This window comes from Antrostomus carolinensis, unplaced genomic scaffold (assembly GCF_000700745.2).
Source record: "Antrostomus carolinensis isolate BGI_N321 unplaced genomic scaffold, ASM70074v2 scaffold23628, whole genome shotgun sequence".
In the NCBI taxonomy this organism is placed as follows: Eukaryota; Metazoa; Chordata; class Aves; order Caprimulgiformes; family Caprimulgidae; genus Antrostomus; species Antrostomus carolinensis.
In genome coordinates, this window is record NW_010334127.1 from 41,921 (window position 1) to 59,826 (window position 17,906).

The window sequence follows — 17,906 nt, forward strand, 5'->3', positions numbered from 1 at the left end:
TTATATATCAGAATCTAATTCCTGGAGGGGCTAGGGTTAATAATGTATTAATGTTGAAGTTTTTCAGACCAAGGGGAGAACAGAGGTCTAACTATGTGGAGCTTGTTTGCAGGCTCTGGGATTTTGTGTTGAGGCTCTCAGTACCCGAGGTTGTAACCTGGTGTTAAAGCAAAGCAGGACAGCGTTGGTACAGGAACAGTGATGAGATCCTTGCCGTGGTGGATGGCCAGGACTTGCTCAGCTCTTGTTATCCTGTGAAGAGCGGAGCGGCAGTGTGACTGCGTACGTAGAAAGGAGATTATGCAGTATATAGATAAAATAATAGAACAAATGCAAACATTCAAAATGGAGAAGTGTCAAAAAGATGAGGGAAGAGAGAGAGTTTAAAAAGCTGAATGCCATTCCCTGCTAGCAATATAGTTAATTTTGTATGAAATAGCACTTGTCGCTTTATATTGTGCGTAAATTCAAGACAAGGCTAAATCCGTTGCAAGAAGTGGTGTCACTTCTGCACTATTGGCGGCAGGTGGCATTGTACCATTAATGGATCTCGCTGCTGCACTTGCTGGCTCTGATTTCCCTGACTTCACCTAAGAACTGGAGACGGAAGCTGCCGTTTATTTGTAATGATTTGCATTTCAAGAATTGGACTGGCAAGCTCAGAGTCGTGGTGTGTTCTAGTGCTGCTGAATATCTCGGTAAAGCTGGATAATTCTCTTTACTCCTGCATATTTCTACTCAATAAAAAAAGTTCATGCTGAACTAACTACTGCAACAACAAAGCTATCTGCAGATGCTTAAAAGTAGCGCCTGTGCTATACTTTGATTAATGGCCAAACTAAATCTTTGCTGTTCACTTATGATAAGTTAAATGTTGTTTCTCTGACCCACAAGGGAAACGATGGATTATAAATCATCCCCTATAAACTCAACACCACTTCAAGTAAAACTGTGGGAGTTTTGGCCAAGAATAACCTATTTGATTTTAAAGAAGAAATTAAGCACTCGTAACTGAGAATTTCTACTGCATTAATATGGCTGAGGTGACTAATGTTAGGATTTTTTCCCTTAACTTTCCTCTTCTTTATAGTAATTTTGTTATCTGAATGTTTTAAAGTGAGCTAAGCAGCTGATGTCTGAATACAAAGTTATTAGCAGATCAGATGAGAATGATTCACTTCTGTTTAAACAGCCCTTTGCTCTTGATGCCTCCTGAGAACTCTTTATCACATATTTGTCCAAAAACCCCCACAAAAACTAACAAAAAAATCCCTCGCATTATCCACCTGCCTGGTAGCTGATAGTATCAGCAATGTATCTCTTTATCTCTTGGTTAATATGCCTTGGTATTCTGAAGGGGGGAAAATTCCAGTAACAGATTCAATTTACATGGACAGAAACTTGAGCAAATGCCAGCCTAGCAGGGGGGCCATTATTCTGCTCTATAAATAAGTTTAAAAAAGAAACAAACACACACACAAACCTGTGAATCAACATGTTTTGGTCTAATTGAGGGAAAAAGCAAGATAGATGAATTTTGAAATGCAAATGATCACCTTCTGTTATTTAAGTATCGGTTTTGCCAACTTTGTGATCTTAAATATAGAGTAGTTACCTTTTAAATGGAATAATAATTGTATTCCATTCTTGAGAGTCATGATTCTTAAAATCAAATCACTAACTTTTTAAAAAAAGCCTCTTCATAGCGTGCTCAATACCTGTGAGGAAGACAATTTTTTACAGCCACAGCCTAGTCAAGACTGTCTTCAAATAAAACAGATTAAGCTGAGGATTTACTCATAAAGAGAATTCTTTTAGGTACTTTTCCGATCTAAGCTGTGAAGTATCATGTTGTAGAAGCATCTTGCTGGTCTAACATCTCGTGTAAATACGATGTGTGAGTGAGATGTTTTATTTACACTCTCTGAGTTCTTGTTCCAGCGGTGGGGATACGTTCAGTCGCATCCCTGTATTGTTTTCGGAGGATGAGGTTTCAGAGCTGGGCTGCCTTTGGAGTCTCTTTTCTTTCTTGTCCAAACAATGAGATTTCACCAGACTGTGTTTACTAAAATCTGGAGATTTGCTTCTTGAAATCATAAAGCCAAAGGGAGCTTAGCTTCATAGGAAATGTAAGTAGGAAACTGACCATAAGTCAGGCATCATATTATTCTTTCATAAGCTATGTGCTATAATCAAGCCTTATTTACACAAAAAAGCCTTCACGGAAATGTGCACATAAATATATGGTATATTTGGTTTTATTTAACCTGCTTCTAATTGTACACAGTGCAAAGCCTAAGCAAAAAGACGGCTTTGTGGGTAAAAGATTTCCTTCCAAAAGAGACCAAAATGTTTTAATGTGCAACCTGATTTTTGTACTCCCAAATGAAGTTGTCACTACTGCTCTCAGACAATTGAAAATACAGATGCAAAGTGCAGCTGATAAACTAAAACATATGGCATGAAAATAAAAATTGCTAGGTTGCTATTATTAGCCTGTGTGCTGTAATTTTTATTTACTGAATAAGGAAAAAAATGTTTCCTTCTGTTTACCAAATAGATATTTGATGCTGGAAAACCTGCATATTATTTGTGTACGTGTTTTTCAGTAGGAGTTTGGAGGTACTTATTAAATCTGCTATTCTGTATTACAGTAATTTGAGTAGATTGTTTAAGAAGCAAAATAACTGTGATAGATTAAAGTGCCATTGACCCTAAGAGGTGTCGAGGGGTGGGCTGGTTTCATGGTTATAGTGTAGACTGAACTTCCTAGATTTTCCCTCTGACATTGATGTCTCAGGATAAAGGAAAGAAAAAACAGGGCAGGTAAATAAGCTTTGAGCAGCAAAGACAGAAGGATGGACTAGCTTGATTTGAAAAGCCCTGGCAATAGGAAACAGAACTAAACATTAACATAAAAAAATATAGGGCTGGTGTGAATAACAAGGTCTGGAGCTGCAGAAAAGGTACTGATTATTGTGAAGCTGGGAGTAACAACTTTACAACAACCATGTGGAGTGGTACAGCTCTCCAAAGACACCCGAGTGTCTCACAGAAAACAATGACAACTGACTGCTCGCAAAATAGCAAGATGTCATGAACCTGGAGTAGGTAATTGAAAGCATAGATATGGGGAGAGAATCAGGTGTTTTCTAAAAATAATCTGATGTGGATTGGCATTCAGGCTTGTTGTAAGTACACTGCATGTTTCAGGTGAAGTACATGTTCTTGTGGTTTTCTGTAGGCTCTCTATCTAGAATAAGCAGGAAGATACACCAAAGCTGTTGATTTGTAAAAATCTGATATTTTAGTCTGACTGACATAAAAGCCAGTTAACTCTGTAAGAAACTGTAATTTACCTATGTGGTTGGTTTTGGTTTTTATTTATTTTCCTTTAAAATTTTAAAATTATTATTAAAAATGGGGCTAAAACTTGTAGATAGTATAGAAGATGTATTTTGAAAATAAATGGAGCTAGCTGAAAGATTAATTAGTGTTTGCTTTGGTTTGATAACAAAGCAGTAAAAAGTTTCTTTGTCTCTTTTGTCACTTGATTATTTTAGAGGAAGTTTTAATTCTATCTTGGGCTGCTAAAAGGAAGAAAACACAGTTCCCTCTATTAATTTTTTTTTCTTTTAGTAACTTGAGGAAATTTCTTCCAAAGAGGAACATAGATGCTCATATGGTTTTTTTTGAATACTTTTAAGATTAAACATCCTATTTTCATACTCCATTTGATCTTAGCAGATGTTCATTGGAGTTGCCTCGCTACTTTATTGTTTAAAGACCACGTTAACTTTTTATACTTAACTATAGATGGTTCAATACTGTGTTTTATAAATTGCTGGAGCATTTTAGGCAAAGCATTATGGCCAATTTGCTTGTGATGTGTTATTTAGTGACTGTATCTTACGATATCTTGGCTGACTGAGTCTGCCTAGAGTAAATTAGTTTGGACTCATTTTACTTGGTTCTCTGCAAATGCTTCTTTACATATATAGATATTAAAATATGATTAAATAGTAAGCTTTTAAAATTAAATGAGTGTAAGGTAAATAGAATTTCTGAAGTGACTCTAATGGTTTTTCATGCAATACTGTTTATCTTAATGGCCACAGAAGGGGAAAACACTGTGTCTGATGTTTCCAGGATGTTGGACAAGTACATTTCTTCCTGAACAGTTTCAGACACCTGATGGTAGTTCAGATGAGTCTCCTTGTTTTCTTATCAGTGCAGAAACAATATTTGAAGGTATGCTGTTTCTGCTTGAAACATTGGGTAAAGGAAAAGGCCTCCTCAGGTTTTGAATTTTTTATCAATCCACGAAGAATCAAATTATTCCCTTCTTAATCCCAGGAAAACCACCTCAATGCCAAGCCCTTCCTGGCTCTTAGGTGTTTGGAGAAGCAGTACTTCCACCTACAGCCTATTTTCTTGTGAGCTGACTTCAGATGCATTTTTTTTTTTTTGGATGTTACTACTTATCCTACAAAGTTTTTGATTGAGTTTTTGTTCTTGGTGATTGCAAGCCACCTGGCCTCAGTTGCACAGTGAATCCTTAAGTCCACCATTAAGCCTGGCTTCGTTTATGTTAACTAGTGTTTGTGTGTGCTGGTCAGGAGGCCTCAGCTGTGGAGGAAACTGTATTTAGGAGAAAAAGTTTCAGGTGTGGTAGTAAAAGCCTTTTGCATCCTTCAGCATGTAGGGTATATTTCAGGTGAAGGTGCTGTAGAAAGAATGAGAAAATCAGTCTTGGTGTTACAGTTAATAGCTTTATTGAGGATGTGTGTTCAACAGAGGTGAAGTTCTGCTTTTTTACTTTAGAACTGTCACTTCTATTTAAAAATAGAGAGTGTTGTCAGCCATGTATCCCTTATCAGGAAGTAAGGTATTACTGTGTATAATGCAAATATTGAGATAAGTATGGAAACCATAAAGAAATGACCTTTCAGTCGAGACCAGCTGCTCTGGAAGGAGGACAGTGCTGGGTAGTGAAGGTGTTTACCTATACCATCTGTCTTGATCTGAACCTGATAGTGTTTTACAAATCCCCTTCCCAATGGCTGCTGTTGAAATTGCTTTTGTGCAGGAATTTAGCATTGCTGTTGACATGTGCTCCTTTGTGCTAGATGTCATATGGGCGTGCAATGGGAAGGGAAAAAGAAGAAAGCTCTCCCTTTTAATGAAGTTACAGTAAAGTTGGAAGAGCTACTGATTTTTTTTCGTTCTACTTTTTTATTTCTCCAATTTAAAAGGATTTTGTATTTGAAAATTATATTAATATTTTTTCTGCGAATTTTGTACTGTGAGTCCTCGAAACAACAACACCGTGCGCGTGTGTGCACATTTAGGTTTGTACAAACATGGATAAGGTCCTTGATTTCAAGGTTCATGAAGTAAAGAATTGGCACAAATATCCCCATGTTATTCACTTAAGCGCATGGGTCGCTACCATTTATTGTCTAAATTACTTTGCTGATGGATTGAGATGAAAATATTTTCTTAGTGAAGGCCTATATTGTAGTTCAGATTTATTGGAATATTAAAGCTTTAAAAAAATCATGTGCCCTGTGTGGTATATTACATTAGCTAGCTACTCTGTATCACTTGAAAGCACTTCATAATCTATAGTTTCTAAATTTTCCCATGATGTGTAGTCAAGATAAAATGCAGCAATATTGATGCTGTTCGAAGTAAGGGAATGTAAACAACACATGTTTGTTTGTAGTATTCACAATGATTTTTTTTTTTCCAAGGAAAACATTCCTTTTAATCTGAAGTAAGGAAACTTTGGGACCTAGAAAGCAGCAGGAAAGCAGACATGGGCTAATAGGAAAAAAGTTGAGCTAAAATTTAGTTTTTGTGAAAAAGGATACTCAGATGTTCCCATCAGCTGAGTTTTCGATTTTCTGTTGTGTTTCAGATGACTTGTCACACAGTTTCTGCTGTGTGCATGAGAAACTAAACCCTCAGCCCGGGGAGAGATCTCTGTTACTTGACTGTTCTCATTTTGATCCCATTTGTGTCCTTTTGGTCACAGTCAAAAGTGAATGGAGTTCAGTGCTGCTCTTGTTAGAGACCTGTGATGGCATTTGTTTTGACCTGGCATATACTGAAAGTGTTGGATTTTGGAGAAGTGGACTCCAGTTTACTTTTTGACTTTCTTGACTCTTACTCTGTGTCCATTTTCTTCATCAGTGGACTAAGTGAGGTTACATCGACTTCCTGTAATGAATAATGTGTGATTCTGTGAAAGAAGACAGTGCAAGTTTGAAACTTCAAAGAACTGGATCAGCATCTGTGATTGCCAACAAAAAAGGAAATAATGCCAAAACTCAGAAATTAAATTTTGTAATATTTCTTTTCCCTGTGATCAGAATGATGATATTTTTTTTTTTTTTTTAATATATTGGGCTGTAACTCAAGGGGCTTGTCCCCACTAAACATCTTTGGGGAAGAATGAGTTATCTCCTTTTGTGGCATTATTCTAAAATGTAACATGTCAATATGGGGAAGTTAATGGTAGTGTCGGAACTGAGAACATAGTAGTCAATCCTAATGAACTCCTGGCTTTACTGTCCTTATTCTGGGATAAATGTGGAATTTAATTTAAAAAGAAAAATCTTGACTTGTTTGGAAGAAAGCTCTCTTAGTCTAGAATATCCACAGGATTAAAGTCACACAGGAAAGAAAACTCTGCTCTAAAGAAGTCTAAAGTGTTTGCTTTTAGATTTTACTTGCCATTCATATTTTCTTGTTTTTATATGTACATAATTGGAACATACAGCACTAGGAAATCGTGATCAGACTGGAAAGGCATTTCCATTTCACTGAGAGATGCTGTGAAAACATTTTGTCAGCTGGTTCATGTGGAAAGGCCCAAGTTTGTTTTTTTTTTTTTATCTTTTTTGTTTTTAAAAGACAATTTTTCTAAAAGGATGTAAAATTAAATTGGAAGAGCAGATTTTGATTTTTTTTACACAAATTCTCTGAATTTACCACGATTTTGTCTTCATCTAGATCCTTGCCTGGGATCTTAAAACATTTAAAAAATGCATGTAATTATGCTGATATAGTTCCTCATGTGCCTGCCATTTTATCTTTGTAGAAGTTTCTCAGTACTGATAGAAGTATTAATCTGTAAGGAATGAAATACATTCTCATGTGTGGCACCCTTGTAGTGATGTATTGGGCATTCAAACACCATTAACTATAATAAACTTTTCAATGTGAGGGATGTCCTACCTAAAGAAACAATGTCTGAGCCATCCTTCCTTGTTGCTCTTGCAACAGCAACCTTAGCCTAGTCCTAGAAGGTGCTGAGGATCTTCCAGCTGGGGCAGCAGCTGCCTGAGGGGCAGCCCCCTGCACATCCCCGTGCTCAGCATGTGTGTGCATCTCTGCATCTGGGGAGGTCTGAGGCTGCCTTTTTCCTTTCCCTGACCCTGGAGTGTGACTCATATGTAGTTCTCCTTGGCCATGCTCATGCTAAGCTCCATAAAATGATGAGCAAGATTTTTCGAGCATGCCACAATGCTTTTCACAGCAATGCCTATGTGACTATATGCTAATTGGTGTCCTCTGCTGGGAAGCTGGGGTGGCTTTTGCCACCAAAGCTATTTTAGTGCAGCTTCTGCAATTTTTTGACAGTCAAAATGAAGATTTCATCTTCATTGCAATCTGTTTTTCTGGCTGTTTTAGAGCAGACAGCGTGGTGTGTTTGTATTTAATAATTTTTGTAGTTTAAAGCCTGAGTCAGTGGAGGCCAAGTTTTCTGCATGCATCATGCTATGGAATACGTGAATGTATATGACACGGAACTCTGTGACTCCCATCTCACCTGTCTGCCGTCTCTTGTGCATGGCCAGCAATAAGAGTGTTGGGTGCTGGCTGGATGCTTGAAGGAAAAACAACTTTTTGTACCTAGGTACAGTTTGGGCTGAACTGTAGCAATACACAGTTGCTGGCTGAGGTTAGGCTGTGTGAAGAAGATTTAGCATCTCTATCTGGTTCCCAACAGACAAAAGAGGCTATTGTGAAAAGCCTCCTGTGGTGATCCCAGCAAAGGGTCTGGGTTAGCCATGAGATAAATCCTGCCCTCAAAGGCAAAATCTAAGGTGTGCAGTAGACTATTACAACCTCCCTTGTGCTGCTTTTATGGATACTTCAGGCCACACTGGTCAGTCCAGCTCTTCTGACCACGGTAAATTCTCTGAATATGTTTTACTTCACTGTTACTGTCCAATTTTATTACAGTTAGGACTCTTCTATATTGGACTGCCTACAAGTCTTGAAAATGCCTGTGTATGCATGGAAAAGGGAAATTATGCATGAAATGTGTAGTGTTGCTGTGTTTGAACAATGCAATCTGTAGGTGGCTAAAGGGCTAACTAAATTGCAGGCATAATGAAAGCTCTGTGGTATTTAGTATATGTTCTGTCAGCATTAAACAGTCACCTTGTAAATATATGTTAATTTTGAAGGTGTAACTGACCTTTTTAATATTAATTGAAATGTCTTGTGTTTAGAGGTTGGCGCTATCCTCGAAGAGACAGAAGCCTGTGACTGGTGGAGCCTGGGTGCCATTCTTTTCGAACTTCTCACGGGGAAGGTAGGGCTGGGGGCAAGTTACTTGATAAAACTGACCTCTTGGCCAGTAGTTTCTCACAAGTCATGTGCCCAGTTGTGATTTCCTTGCTTGTCTTTCTCAAATGTGCTTTGCTGACCTGAGTACCCTCAATTTGCTTGGTCTGTCTGGGACCAGAGAAACAAAACGTGCTCAAGCTTCAGCAGAACAGCTTGATAAAGCTGTATGAAACTCAAGACTGAAAAAATAACCAAAAACCACTCTTCCCTCTTAACCACAGTGAAATAAAAGTTCTCTAACATTCCTTCTATATGTTTACAAAATTTTTTGCCCTAATAGTTTCAGTATTATTTCCTGGGACAGTATAGAAGCCATATGTTGCTGTTACACATGAATTCAGTATTTTGAGACAGAGTGCTCAACCAAATCAAACTGGTGATTAGTTGACAGTTCTCCTTGAAGAAAGCAAAGTCCACCAAATTCCCAAATTCAAACTCTTCAAGTTTGAACAGTAGAGCACAAGCACTAAGACGTAAATGTTCTAAAGCCGTATCTCCAGGGGACATCCGTGCCTGTAGACATTCCTCCCAGAATCAGTACTCCATACTAGGAAGCACTGAAATTTTAGCTGTGTGTGTTGATTTGCGTGTATGCTAGGAGATAATACAACACTACAATTTTTTAATTAATAAATGTATCTGCCTGCTTTGGTTTATTTTTGTTTTCTTTTTTTGTTTGTTTTCTTCTCCAGACTCTGGCTGAGTGCCATCCATCAGGAATAAACACTCACACTTCTCTGAGTATTCCAGACCATGTATCAAAGGAGGCCAGATCACTGATTCAGCAGGTAATTGAGGGGAAAATTTGTTTTCTCTAGGTGTACGTGTGGACTGGACAAATACTTATCTACCTAAGTTGTTCCAATGAAGTAAATGTAAAAACAGAAAGCTGCTGATAGGAATGTGGATGGGTCTTTTGTCAGCACTGATAAATTTTACCTGACTGTCTTATTGCCTCTGGAAACTTTTGACTTCTGCTGTCAGGTGTCTCTGTAGAAAACTGGAGTGCTTTGCCATTTCTTCAAATAACAAGTTTGATCAATGCAGGTGCTTTGGAACCACCTGCTGGTGATGCATGAACATTTTAGGAATTCTGCCCTAAATGTTCATGGAAACATTTGTAATGAATTGAATGAAACTGAAAAACATAGGTGCCAATTCAGCAAGGTAGCTCTCAGTACTATGAAAACTATAACACACTGATTAGAAGTTATGACCTTGTTGTGGTTGAAAATCTGGAGCTGTCCTCCAGGAAACCTTCTGGATACTATTCGTTAAGAAAAGTACTTTAAATTGTGAATACAATGACTTTTGTAATAAGAACAATAACTGGTAGGTTGACAAAAGGCAGAGTGGGAAACCTTAAAATATAGATGACCTTCCTGACTGATGCACCACTTTCAAACTAATGTAAACAGTACTGACTACTGGTTTTAGTTTACTCTTAGCTTTAGGTACTCGTGACTGAGAGAACAAACTTGTAGTACAGGGTCCTGAATTTCAGGTAGTGCTATCATCCTTCTAGTTAATTTTGACAGAACTGAGGAGTTGGAGCTTGGATCTGACCTATTTGACTTGAGTAGAATAAGTGATACATGTGAACTGTGTTGTTTGGCTTTCAAGAGTATCTTGCTGGTGGGTGTGTAAGTAGTGATGTCACTTAGATGTAGATTTGAACAGAGCAGAGTGGATAAAATAGTTCTTGAAGAAAATGAAGGAAAGAGGTTTTAAAAATTCAGTGAGTCAAAAGATGCAGTGACTGATTTCTGTGTCACTACTGTGAAATGGTTCATGGAAATGGAACTAGATGTTTGGACCTCCTGTTTTTACTAGGTGATACGAAGTCACTGAAGGTGGAAGCATGGGTCTGCGTGTTTCTGGCAAAGGTAGAAAGGGAAGTGACTAAAGAAAAATCCAATTTTTGTATAATCTGCATTTCTATTGTTGGTTGGTATCAAATCGTTACCCTCACCCACAGGTGCTACAGAACACAAATGGCTAAGGGAAAGCAAAACCACACTTAATGAAGGGAGTTCCTACTGTTACTACTAGGAGTGAAAACAAATGAAGTAATCCAGTCCACTTCTCTCTCCCAATGTAGGATTGTTCTTCACTGCAGCCTAATGTATCACCTATTTTCAAATATGCCAAAGAGTGGCTCTTCTGTCGCTTGTGGTTTAAGTGGCAAATATATCTCTGCCACTTGCAGGTACATTACAAGGCCGTTAACGGTTCAGAGAACAGTCACCATAGTGCCTGTTAGGTTAAGCCCTCTAGTGTAGGGTGGTGACTTATCTGGTGGAGGTTCAGCTGTATGAGCTAGTAAATCACATTTTTGTTGTGTGACTATCCAAGGAAGCTGCCATTCATTGTTGAGGAAGCCTTGTCAGGAAAAGGAAGAAAGCTCTCTTGGCATGGGTAGCAATTTGTCATTGCGACTTTCCTTCCCCCCACTGCCAAGGGTAAACAGGTCAAAGCATCACAGAATAACTCTCTGGGATCAATGTTCAGCTATACAGAAGATTGTCAGGCGTTGTCTCCTGCTGTGGCTTCCAGTGCAGGTGACTTCATTACTAAACACCTCCTTCATTTAGCCAGCTTCTAAGAAACAGAGATCTGTTTATTTCTAGTGAAAGATGAAGTTGATATTTTTGTTGGTTTGGTATTTTGCACCCAGTATTTTTCTCAGGCACTTCCAGGCTTTACTACCAACAAAATATGCAACATGACTTTTCAATGGGTACCTGTTGTCCTTTGTGTCACATCTGCTTTCCAAGATTAAAGTTCTTCTGGAAGGACAAACTCCAGAAAATAAGTGTCCGTGCTTACTTTCCCCCTGCTGGTGCTGGTTGTATTTCAGCAGAAGGCAGAGACCGTGTCTGCATCTGTTTCTGCTGGCTTGTGGAAGATACCAGAGCAGCACTGTTCACTGTCACTGAGCTACCTTTACTATGTGACATTGTGACTGCAAATAGCAGAGCCATCTTAAAATGTGTAAATTCCTATGTTTATGGATGTAGACTCACTTAGATGTTGAGTGCATTAAGATATGAATACACATTGTTCCAAGTGACAACTGGGAGAAGTTACCCTATTAGCTCTTGCAGAAAAAGCAGCAAAGAAATCATGCCTTTGTACTGACTGTAACTGAATAGAGTATAAACAGTTCTATAAAACGGCAAAATATTTTTTTGTGTCTTTATTAGTCTCTTTGGAGTATTACCTTTGCATCCCCTTTTATATGAATTGGTATCTTTAAACAGATGTAAATATTGTGATTTCCTTTTCACATGAATTCAGCATGTGATGTACAACTAACAAGCAAATGAGGTGCTGAATTTTAGGAAATTTCCATGAAGCCATTACACTGTTTTGTTTCACTGGGGTTTTGATTTTTAAGTTTTAGTCCATTTGTGTAGGACTCTCAAAAGCTTTTCTTTTTTTTTTCTTTTTTTTCTTTTTTTTTTTTTAAATGGAGAACTGGCTGTAATATCCTGGTATTTTAGGACCAGCTCAGGATTTATGAAACGGAAAGTTACAGACCACTATCCCTGATGTAGCCATAACGCAGTGGTGTGAGCAAAGGTTAACATGAAGCAAGCGCAGTGTCCAGAGTTCTGCCAATGCAAGCTCTGGCTGCTGCTCTCTTCTTTTTTTAAAAAAAAAAAAAAAAAAAAAAAAAAAAAAAAGGAGGTAAAAATTAAAATGAAAATGAGGTTACACTTAAAATGAAGTCCCAATGTGCAGTGCTTCAGGGAATTGCATGCTGTGATCAGTAGTCTCTGAAGACTGTAACACTGAGACTCAAGGAAAGGAGAGTCTTCTTCCATTTACTGGATTTTAGGAATTTCAAGTATGCTTTTGCGCTCTTGAAAGTAATTCATAGAGAAGGAAAACGGTAGGATGTCCCTTACCTTAGACCTTTCTGGAACTTTTAAGCAGTTGTTTTTGTTCTTACTCACTGAATCACATATCTATTTTTCTTTTTATATCAAGCTTTTGCAGTTTAATCCTGCGGAGCGTCTTGGTGCTGGCGTTGCGGGTGTTGAAGACATCAAATCTCATCCATTTTTTGCCCTTATAGAATGGGCAGATCTGCTGAGATGAGAGGTGCATGACCTCTGAACAAACTCAGGTCAAGTGGTCAAGTTTCTCTGGCACAGAAGCACCCTGACTTGCTTCCTTTGGATGCCCCAAACCCTTTGGATGTGATGACTAAAGGACGCTGGAGCAATCGGGCCAAAAGTGAACACTTTTATCAGGAATCACAGGTTGTATAGGGTGCTAGTTTATTTTTACAGCGACCGGCTGCTATGTGTGTGTGTAAGTCTTCTCACCAAAGGGTGGTTTGTGATGAAACTCCTGGGCAGCATGTTTAGTACTGCCAGCTTGTCGACTAAGTAGAAACAGACGTGCTCCTGGTGCTTTGTCTGATGATGGAAGTGTCTACAGGCTGTGCCAGTTGAAAGTATCTTTTACAGTGTCAACAGACCATCTCCCTATGCTAAGTGCAGCTCTTTGCGGGGGGGTGGGGGAAGGAAGGAGCAAATAATTTATTAATGGTATATGCTGAATAAAATACTAAAACGCTTTATGCGAAAGTTGACACATTAAAATAATATATCCATTAAAAATTAAGAAAGCTGTTGCATAATACTGTGGAATGTGTCTTGAAAATGGCATATCATTTCCCACTGTGGAAAGAGCATATAAAAGGCAAATAATGTTGTCAAATGTTGTACTTTGTTGGCTGGCAATGTCTGTTTAAAACTCTTGACTCTGTTGTATTTGATGAGCTACATGTTAAAGTCACTACAGAGAGGGAAATCTTCTTTTCCTCAGCCGGATAAACACTGCTTTAGCACTCTAATACGGAGCAAGAAAACATAATGCTAAATAAATGTATAGATTAAAAAGGAAAAACTCTTCTCTCATCACTGCAGCCACCACTTTATCACTTAATGAACTTTACTTCCTCTAAGTGTCCTATTTTTAGCTGCTACTTCAGGAAAAAACCTTTCTGTTCCTGCTCTTCTGCTTGAGGAAGCTTCTGAACTCTCCTGTTTGTTTGTTAATAGTCTTAATAAATCAAAGAAAGCCTTCACCCACGCCGCTGCTCGAACAGGAAGAAGCCTGGGATTTGCTTATGCCAAATGACTAAGTGACATCTTTGAGCAAACCCTAGTGGGTAAGACTTGGTTGTGAGCCAATTAGCTGACCTGTTTGTTTGTTAGAAAGGTCTGGAGAATAGGAGAAGAATATAAGACATGCAGAATATTTTGCTGTGTGCTGCTAAGCAGCCATGCTTGTATGAGTTCCTGACGTACAAATGCTGTATGCTGTGATGCTTGCACGGATTATGGATCTGTGGGTTTTTTCCTAAATGTTCTCTTCGTTCTCACTCTTTTTTTTTTTTCTTCTTCTTCTCTTCCCCAGCTTTATCCGGAGAACAAAGGCCAAATTCCTTTGGGAAAGTGAGGTGACAGCAATGATTATTGAATTTACAACTCAAAAAAAAAAAAAAAAAAAAAAAAAATCCCTCCATTTGTATTTTAGCAGTGTATTTTATGGGCACTCCCAAAAGTGCATCTGCACAGTCTCCATCTGTTAGACACCAGGTCGGTGTATTCAAATAAAGTGGAAAAGGAAAATGCTTCACTTAAACAAAGGAAATCTGGAAACTTTTTTTTTCCTTTTCAAATTATTCCACTCCCCTCTTTTTTTCTTTCTTCCCTTTCTTGTGATCACCAGGCCAGCAGAGGGGCTGTAACAACACCGCAGGTTGTAACCAGGTCACTAGTATTACTGCCTACAGAGTGCTGTCCAAGATTACATCACTCTCAGAAACTGTGCTTCAACCTACCACCCTCTGGCTTCATAACAGGAACTCCCTCAGGTGAGCCACAGGAACAACTTCCTGCGCTGAGCGGGTCGGAAATCTCTAATGCAGAGACCAAGCTGATCCAGAGCTTCCTTCCAGCACTGCCCTGACTGTGACTTTGGAGAGGGCTTGTTGCTCAAGGGAAGCCTCCCTTCCCTCAGCCGCCTGACTCCATCCCTGGGGCTCTCTAACCTGGCCACCAGATAATGTCCTTGCCCATGTTGATTTGTCCCATTGCATTAGCCTGGTGATAACTGTAAAAAAACCCAACTTTCCATCTTACTTTAAAGTGCTCTCTTGTTCAGGTTGTGCCTGTGTGCTGGTTGCAGGCAAAGGCAGGATAAGATAGCACAGGACCACTAGCTGGTTTCTCTGAGCAGCAGAAGGAAAATGGTGTTCTAGCAGAAACCAGACGACCAGTCACTCTCACTGCAAAGCATTTGGTTTAGTTAATAACACAAAAATATTTATTTTTTTAAGTACTTTGCTAGTGAGGAAATCTCGATCACAGAGACTAGAAGGATTGGGGCACTTGGCAAGATGGCTTTCCAGAAATGAGCCTTTGAGAAGTTACTGGTTTTCTTAACCTTTCCACTGACTGAAGTAATGGTTTTGCTAAAGGAAGCACAGTCTGGAGTTAATTGCACAAAAAATCCTGCTTCTCTCTCTTCCCCCTCCCACCCTCCCCTTTAATATGTATTGTGTTGTACATATATTACATATATTCCTTTAATAAACAAAACCTTTCAAGCCCAATTCAGACCTTGAGTTTCTGAACTTTACATTTAGTTCTTTAAGACAATCCTTCCTACCTAATCAGTGCTTTTTGTCCTTGGCTTTTATGACTTGAAATCTTCTAGATATCTTCATTTTGGTGAAGCTCTGTGGTGCACATCTTTCTTTTGTTGACTGTTAAGTAGTGCAAAGTCCATTCCACCTTCCTTCTGTTACACCTGATGACTGATAGCAAAACAAATCAGTGCCATTTTGTTCACAGGAATTGGTGAGAGCCTATGTAAAACACAGTAAAATAAGCCTATAGATTTTCCTATTCTTCTGTGGGTGTTCAGGTAAGGCAGATAACACACTTAGGACATCTCAAAGTGGTAATTCATTGCACTATGTTGAACTGCTCTGTAATGTTTTTTCTGTCTTACTAAAAAAAAAAACTTGTGAGACAAAACCTTTGAAGGCTTGTGCTGGTTAGAATTGCTGTGAGGTGAGCCAGAGCCTCTGCCCAGACCTATGGAAGAAATTGCATCTCATGAAATACAAGGGGCATAACTTTGCTTGCTTTTAATGGCTGTATTCACAGCTTCTGTGCTTGTAGCACGGCTCCTCTATCTCCTGTGCAAATCACCTCTCAGACAGCAGTCACTGTCACGCTGACTCTCTGCACACCTTTGGGATGCTGAGTCGGCAGGGTTACCTGCGCTGGAACATCCACCCGGCTCCTCTCTCCAGTGCTAAACCTGTTCCTTGGTGCGTCCCCGCAGCGAAGGGCACTGGGATGAAGAAGGCTGGGGAGGTCAACCTTCTCTAAATGAAGCACTCAGCATAACAAGGTACAGGGAAGTGTGGAGTAAACCACTATGGGATTTTTTTTTTAAGTGTGGTGTCATTTATTTTCTCAAGGACACCAAGTAGGAAGCTGGAGAAACAGAAACTTCCTCTCTGGTGAGATTTATGGTAGGGATTTTAGCAATAAAATGATGAAGTACTTTTGTTGATTTCTTCAGGTCTATGCTTTCTGCATGGGCTTTGCTGTGAACTGAACTCTGGTTCCTGGCTGCTGCCACCCCCCTGCTCTGCATGAGGGGACCTTTGTCTGTGTGCCAGTGAGCCAGCCTGCGGCCCCATCTGCCCATGGCTGAGCACCCTAAAGTCCTCTTCCAGTCACCAGTGGCTGTGGCTGAAGAGTGCGTCTCACAGCTGGCCCTCAGCTCTGTGTGTCTTCTCAGCCACATGTGGCTTTCAAATGGGAGCCCCACAGCTTTCCTGCAGGCTCTTAAGAAGTTGTGTGGACAGGATTTCTTTCTCTCTCTGCAGCACTGAGTTGTTAAGTGCTGCCCCTTTTCTCGCCTCAGCGGCTGGTTACCTCAGGACTGCCTGTCCTTGCTGGATGGTGTCCTCAGGGTACAGTTGGAGATGCTGCTGGAGAGACCCTTCGTGTGACCAGTGCCTCTTGTTTCTATCTGCTGTACTTCTGCCTGGCAGCCTCCTGCGTGGTATGGTGGGCCGGACCTCCTGCAGGCTCTCGCTCTGTGGTGGTACCTGGCACCGTGTATGTTAACAGTCGTTGTTTAGCGTGTACCCACCAACAAACGGCAGGCTGGGGCGTGTTGAGGACCAGACCAGGCCTGGGGCTCTGGCCACCCCGAGCACTTAAGGGCTTTCTGTATGATCTTGCCCTGAGGGTGTCCCACCATGGTGCTGCAGGAGGACAAGCAAGGCAAGGTCATGAGGCTGGGGTGCAGCTCCTGCTTACATGAATGTGTGTGGGGACAAGATGGGGAAGTGAGGGGCTTGGCCAAACAACAGTGAGGATGCTGGTAGCTGCAGCGGGCATGGGGCATGCATGAGGGGCTCGGGCAGCCCCCAGGACAGGGTGCCTTGTGCAGCTCCAGCTGCCGTTTGGGAAAGGGTTGCAGAGCCAACTCCCAGAGGGAGAACGGGACGTGCTTAAAAGGTGCTGAGCAGCTGCTGCTGGCAGCAGCACTTCAGTCTGGCAGTGCATGGCCGTCGCCTGTGTCGTGGGGCTGGTGGAGGTCTGGTTACTGCCTGAGCCATCTGCGGGAGCAGAGCCAGGGAGCGCCGGCCCAAAGGTGAGGTGTCCTCAAGAAAATCCCAGCTTCTGGGTGGCAAAGTGGTGGAAGTGGTCCCAGCTCCTGCTAGTGCTGTGTGGGGAAATCTCCTGTGCCCCTGCTGCCAGGCAGAGGAGGCTAATCAGGGCGCAGCAGAGAGGATGCTCCAGACTCCCGGCAGTGGGTGACAGCCTAGCTCGCTGCCCCAACAGGACCTCACTGCCTCTTGGCAGACCAGAGGCTCTCCTTCTCCAAAGGCAGCTCTGTCTCCATCTTCTTGGCCCAGGGACACATCAGGAGGGATTAGAGCTGCTGCTGGAGGGCTGCAGTGGCACTGTGACGGGCAGGAAGGCTGGGGAAGCGTGCAATGCTGGGCAGTGGGAATTGGCATCCTCTTGGGAAGGCTGCAGGCGGTTGCCTTGATGCTTTGCTGCTGAGATCCTAAGGTTGGCAAGTTTGGGAAAGTCCTTCTGGGGACAATAAGCTAGACAAGCCAACTGGCAACTGGGTAGAGCTGGATAAAGATGGTCTAGCCAGGGAAAAAGCAGATGTTGTGGGGGTCAGCGGTTCTCCTC

The 17,906-nt window shown here is 40.7% G+C and overlaps 1 protein-coding gene across 3 annotated transcripts in view; it reads left to right on the forward strand.

Annotated features, from left to right (window-relative positions):
- The window catches only part of RPS6KC1 (ribosomal protein S6 kinase C1), a 47,539-nt gene extending 33,371 nt beyond the window's left edge, over positions 1-14,168 (forward strand). For all 3 annotated transcript variants that reach the window (XM_010174119.2, XM_029086531.1, XM_029086530.1), the window contains 3 exons: positions 8,529-8,611; positions 9,339-9,434; positions 12,643-14,168. In XM_010174119.2, coding sequence (XP_010172421.2) covers positions 8,529-8,611; positions 9,339-9,434; positions 12,643-12,753 — 290 coding nt within the window. In that variant the 3' untranslated portion in view covers positions 12,754-14,168. The remainder of the gene's footprint in view (positions 1-8,528; positions 8,612-9,338; positions 9,435-12,642) is intronic.
- Positions 14,169-17,906: the final 3,738 nt, after the last annotated feature.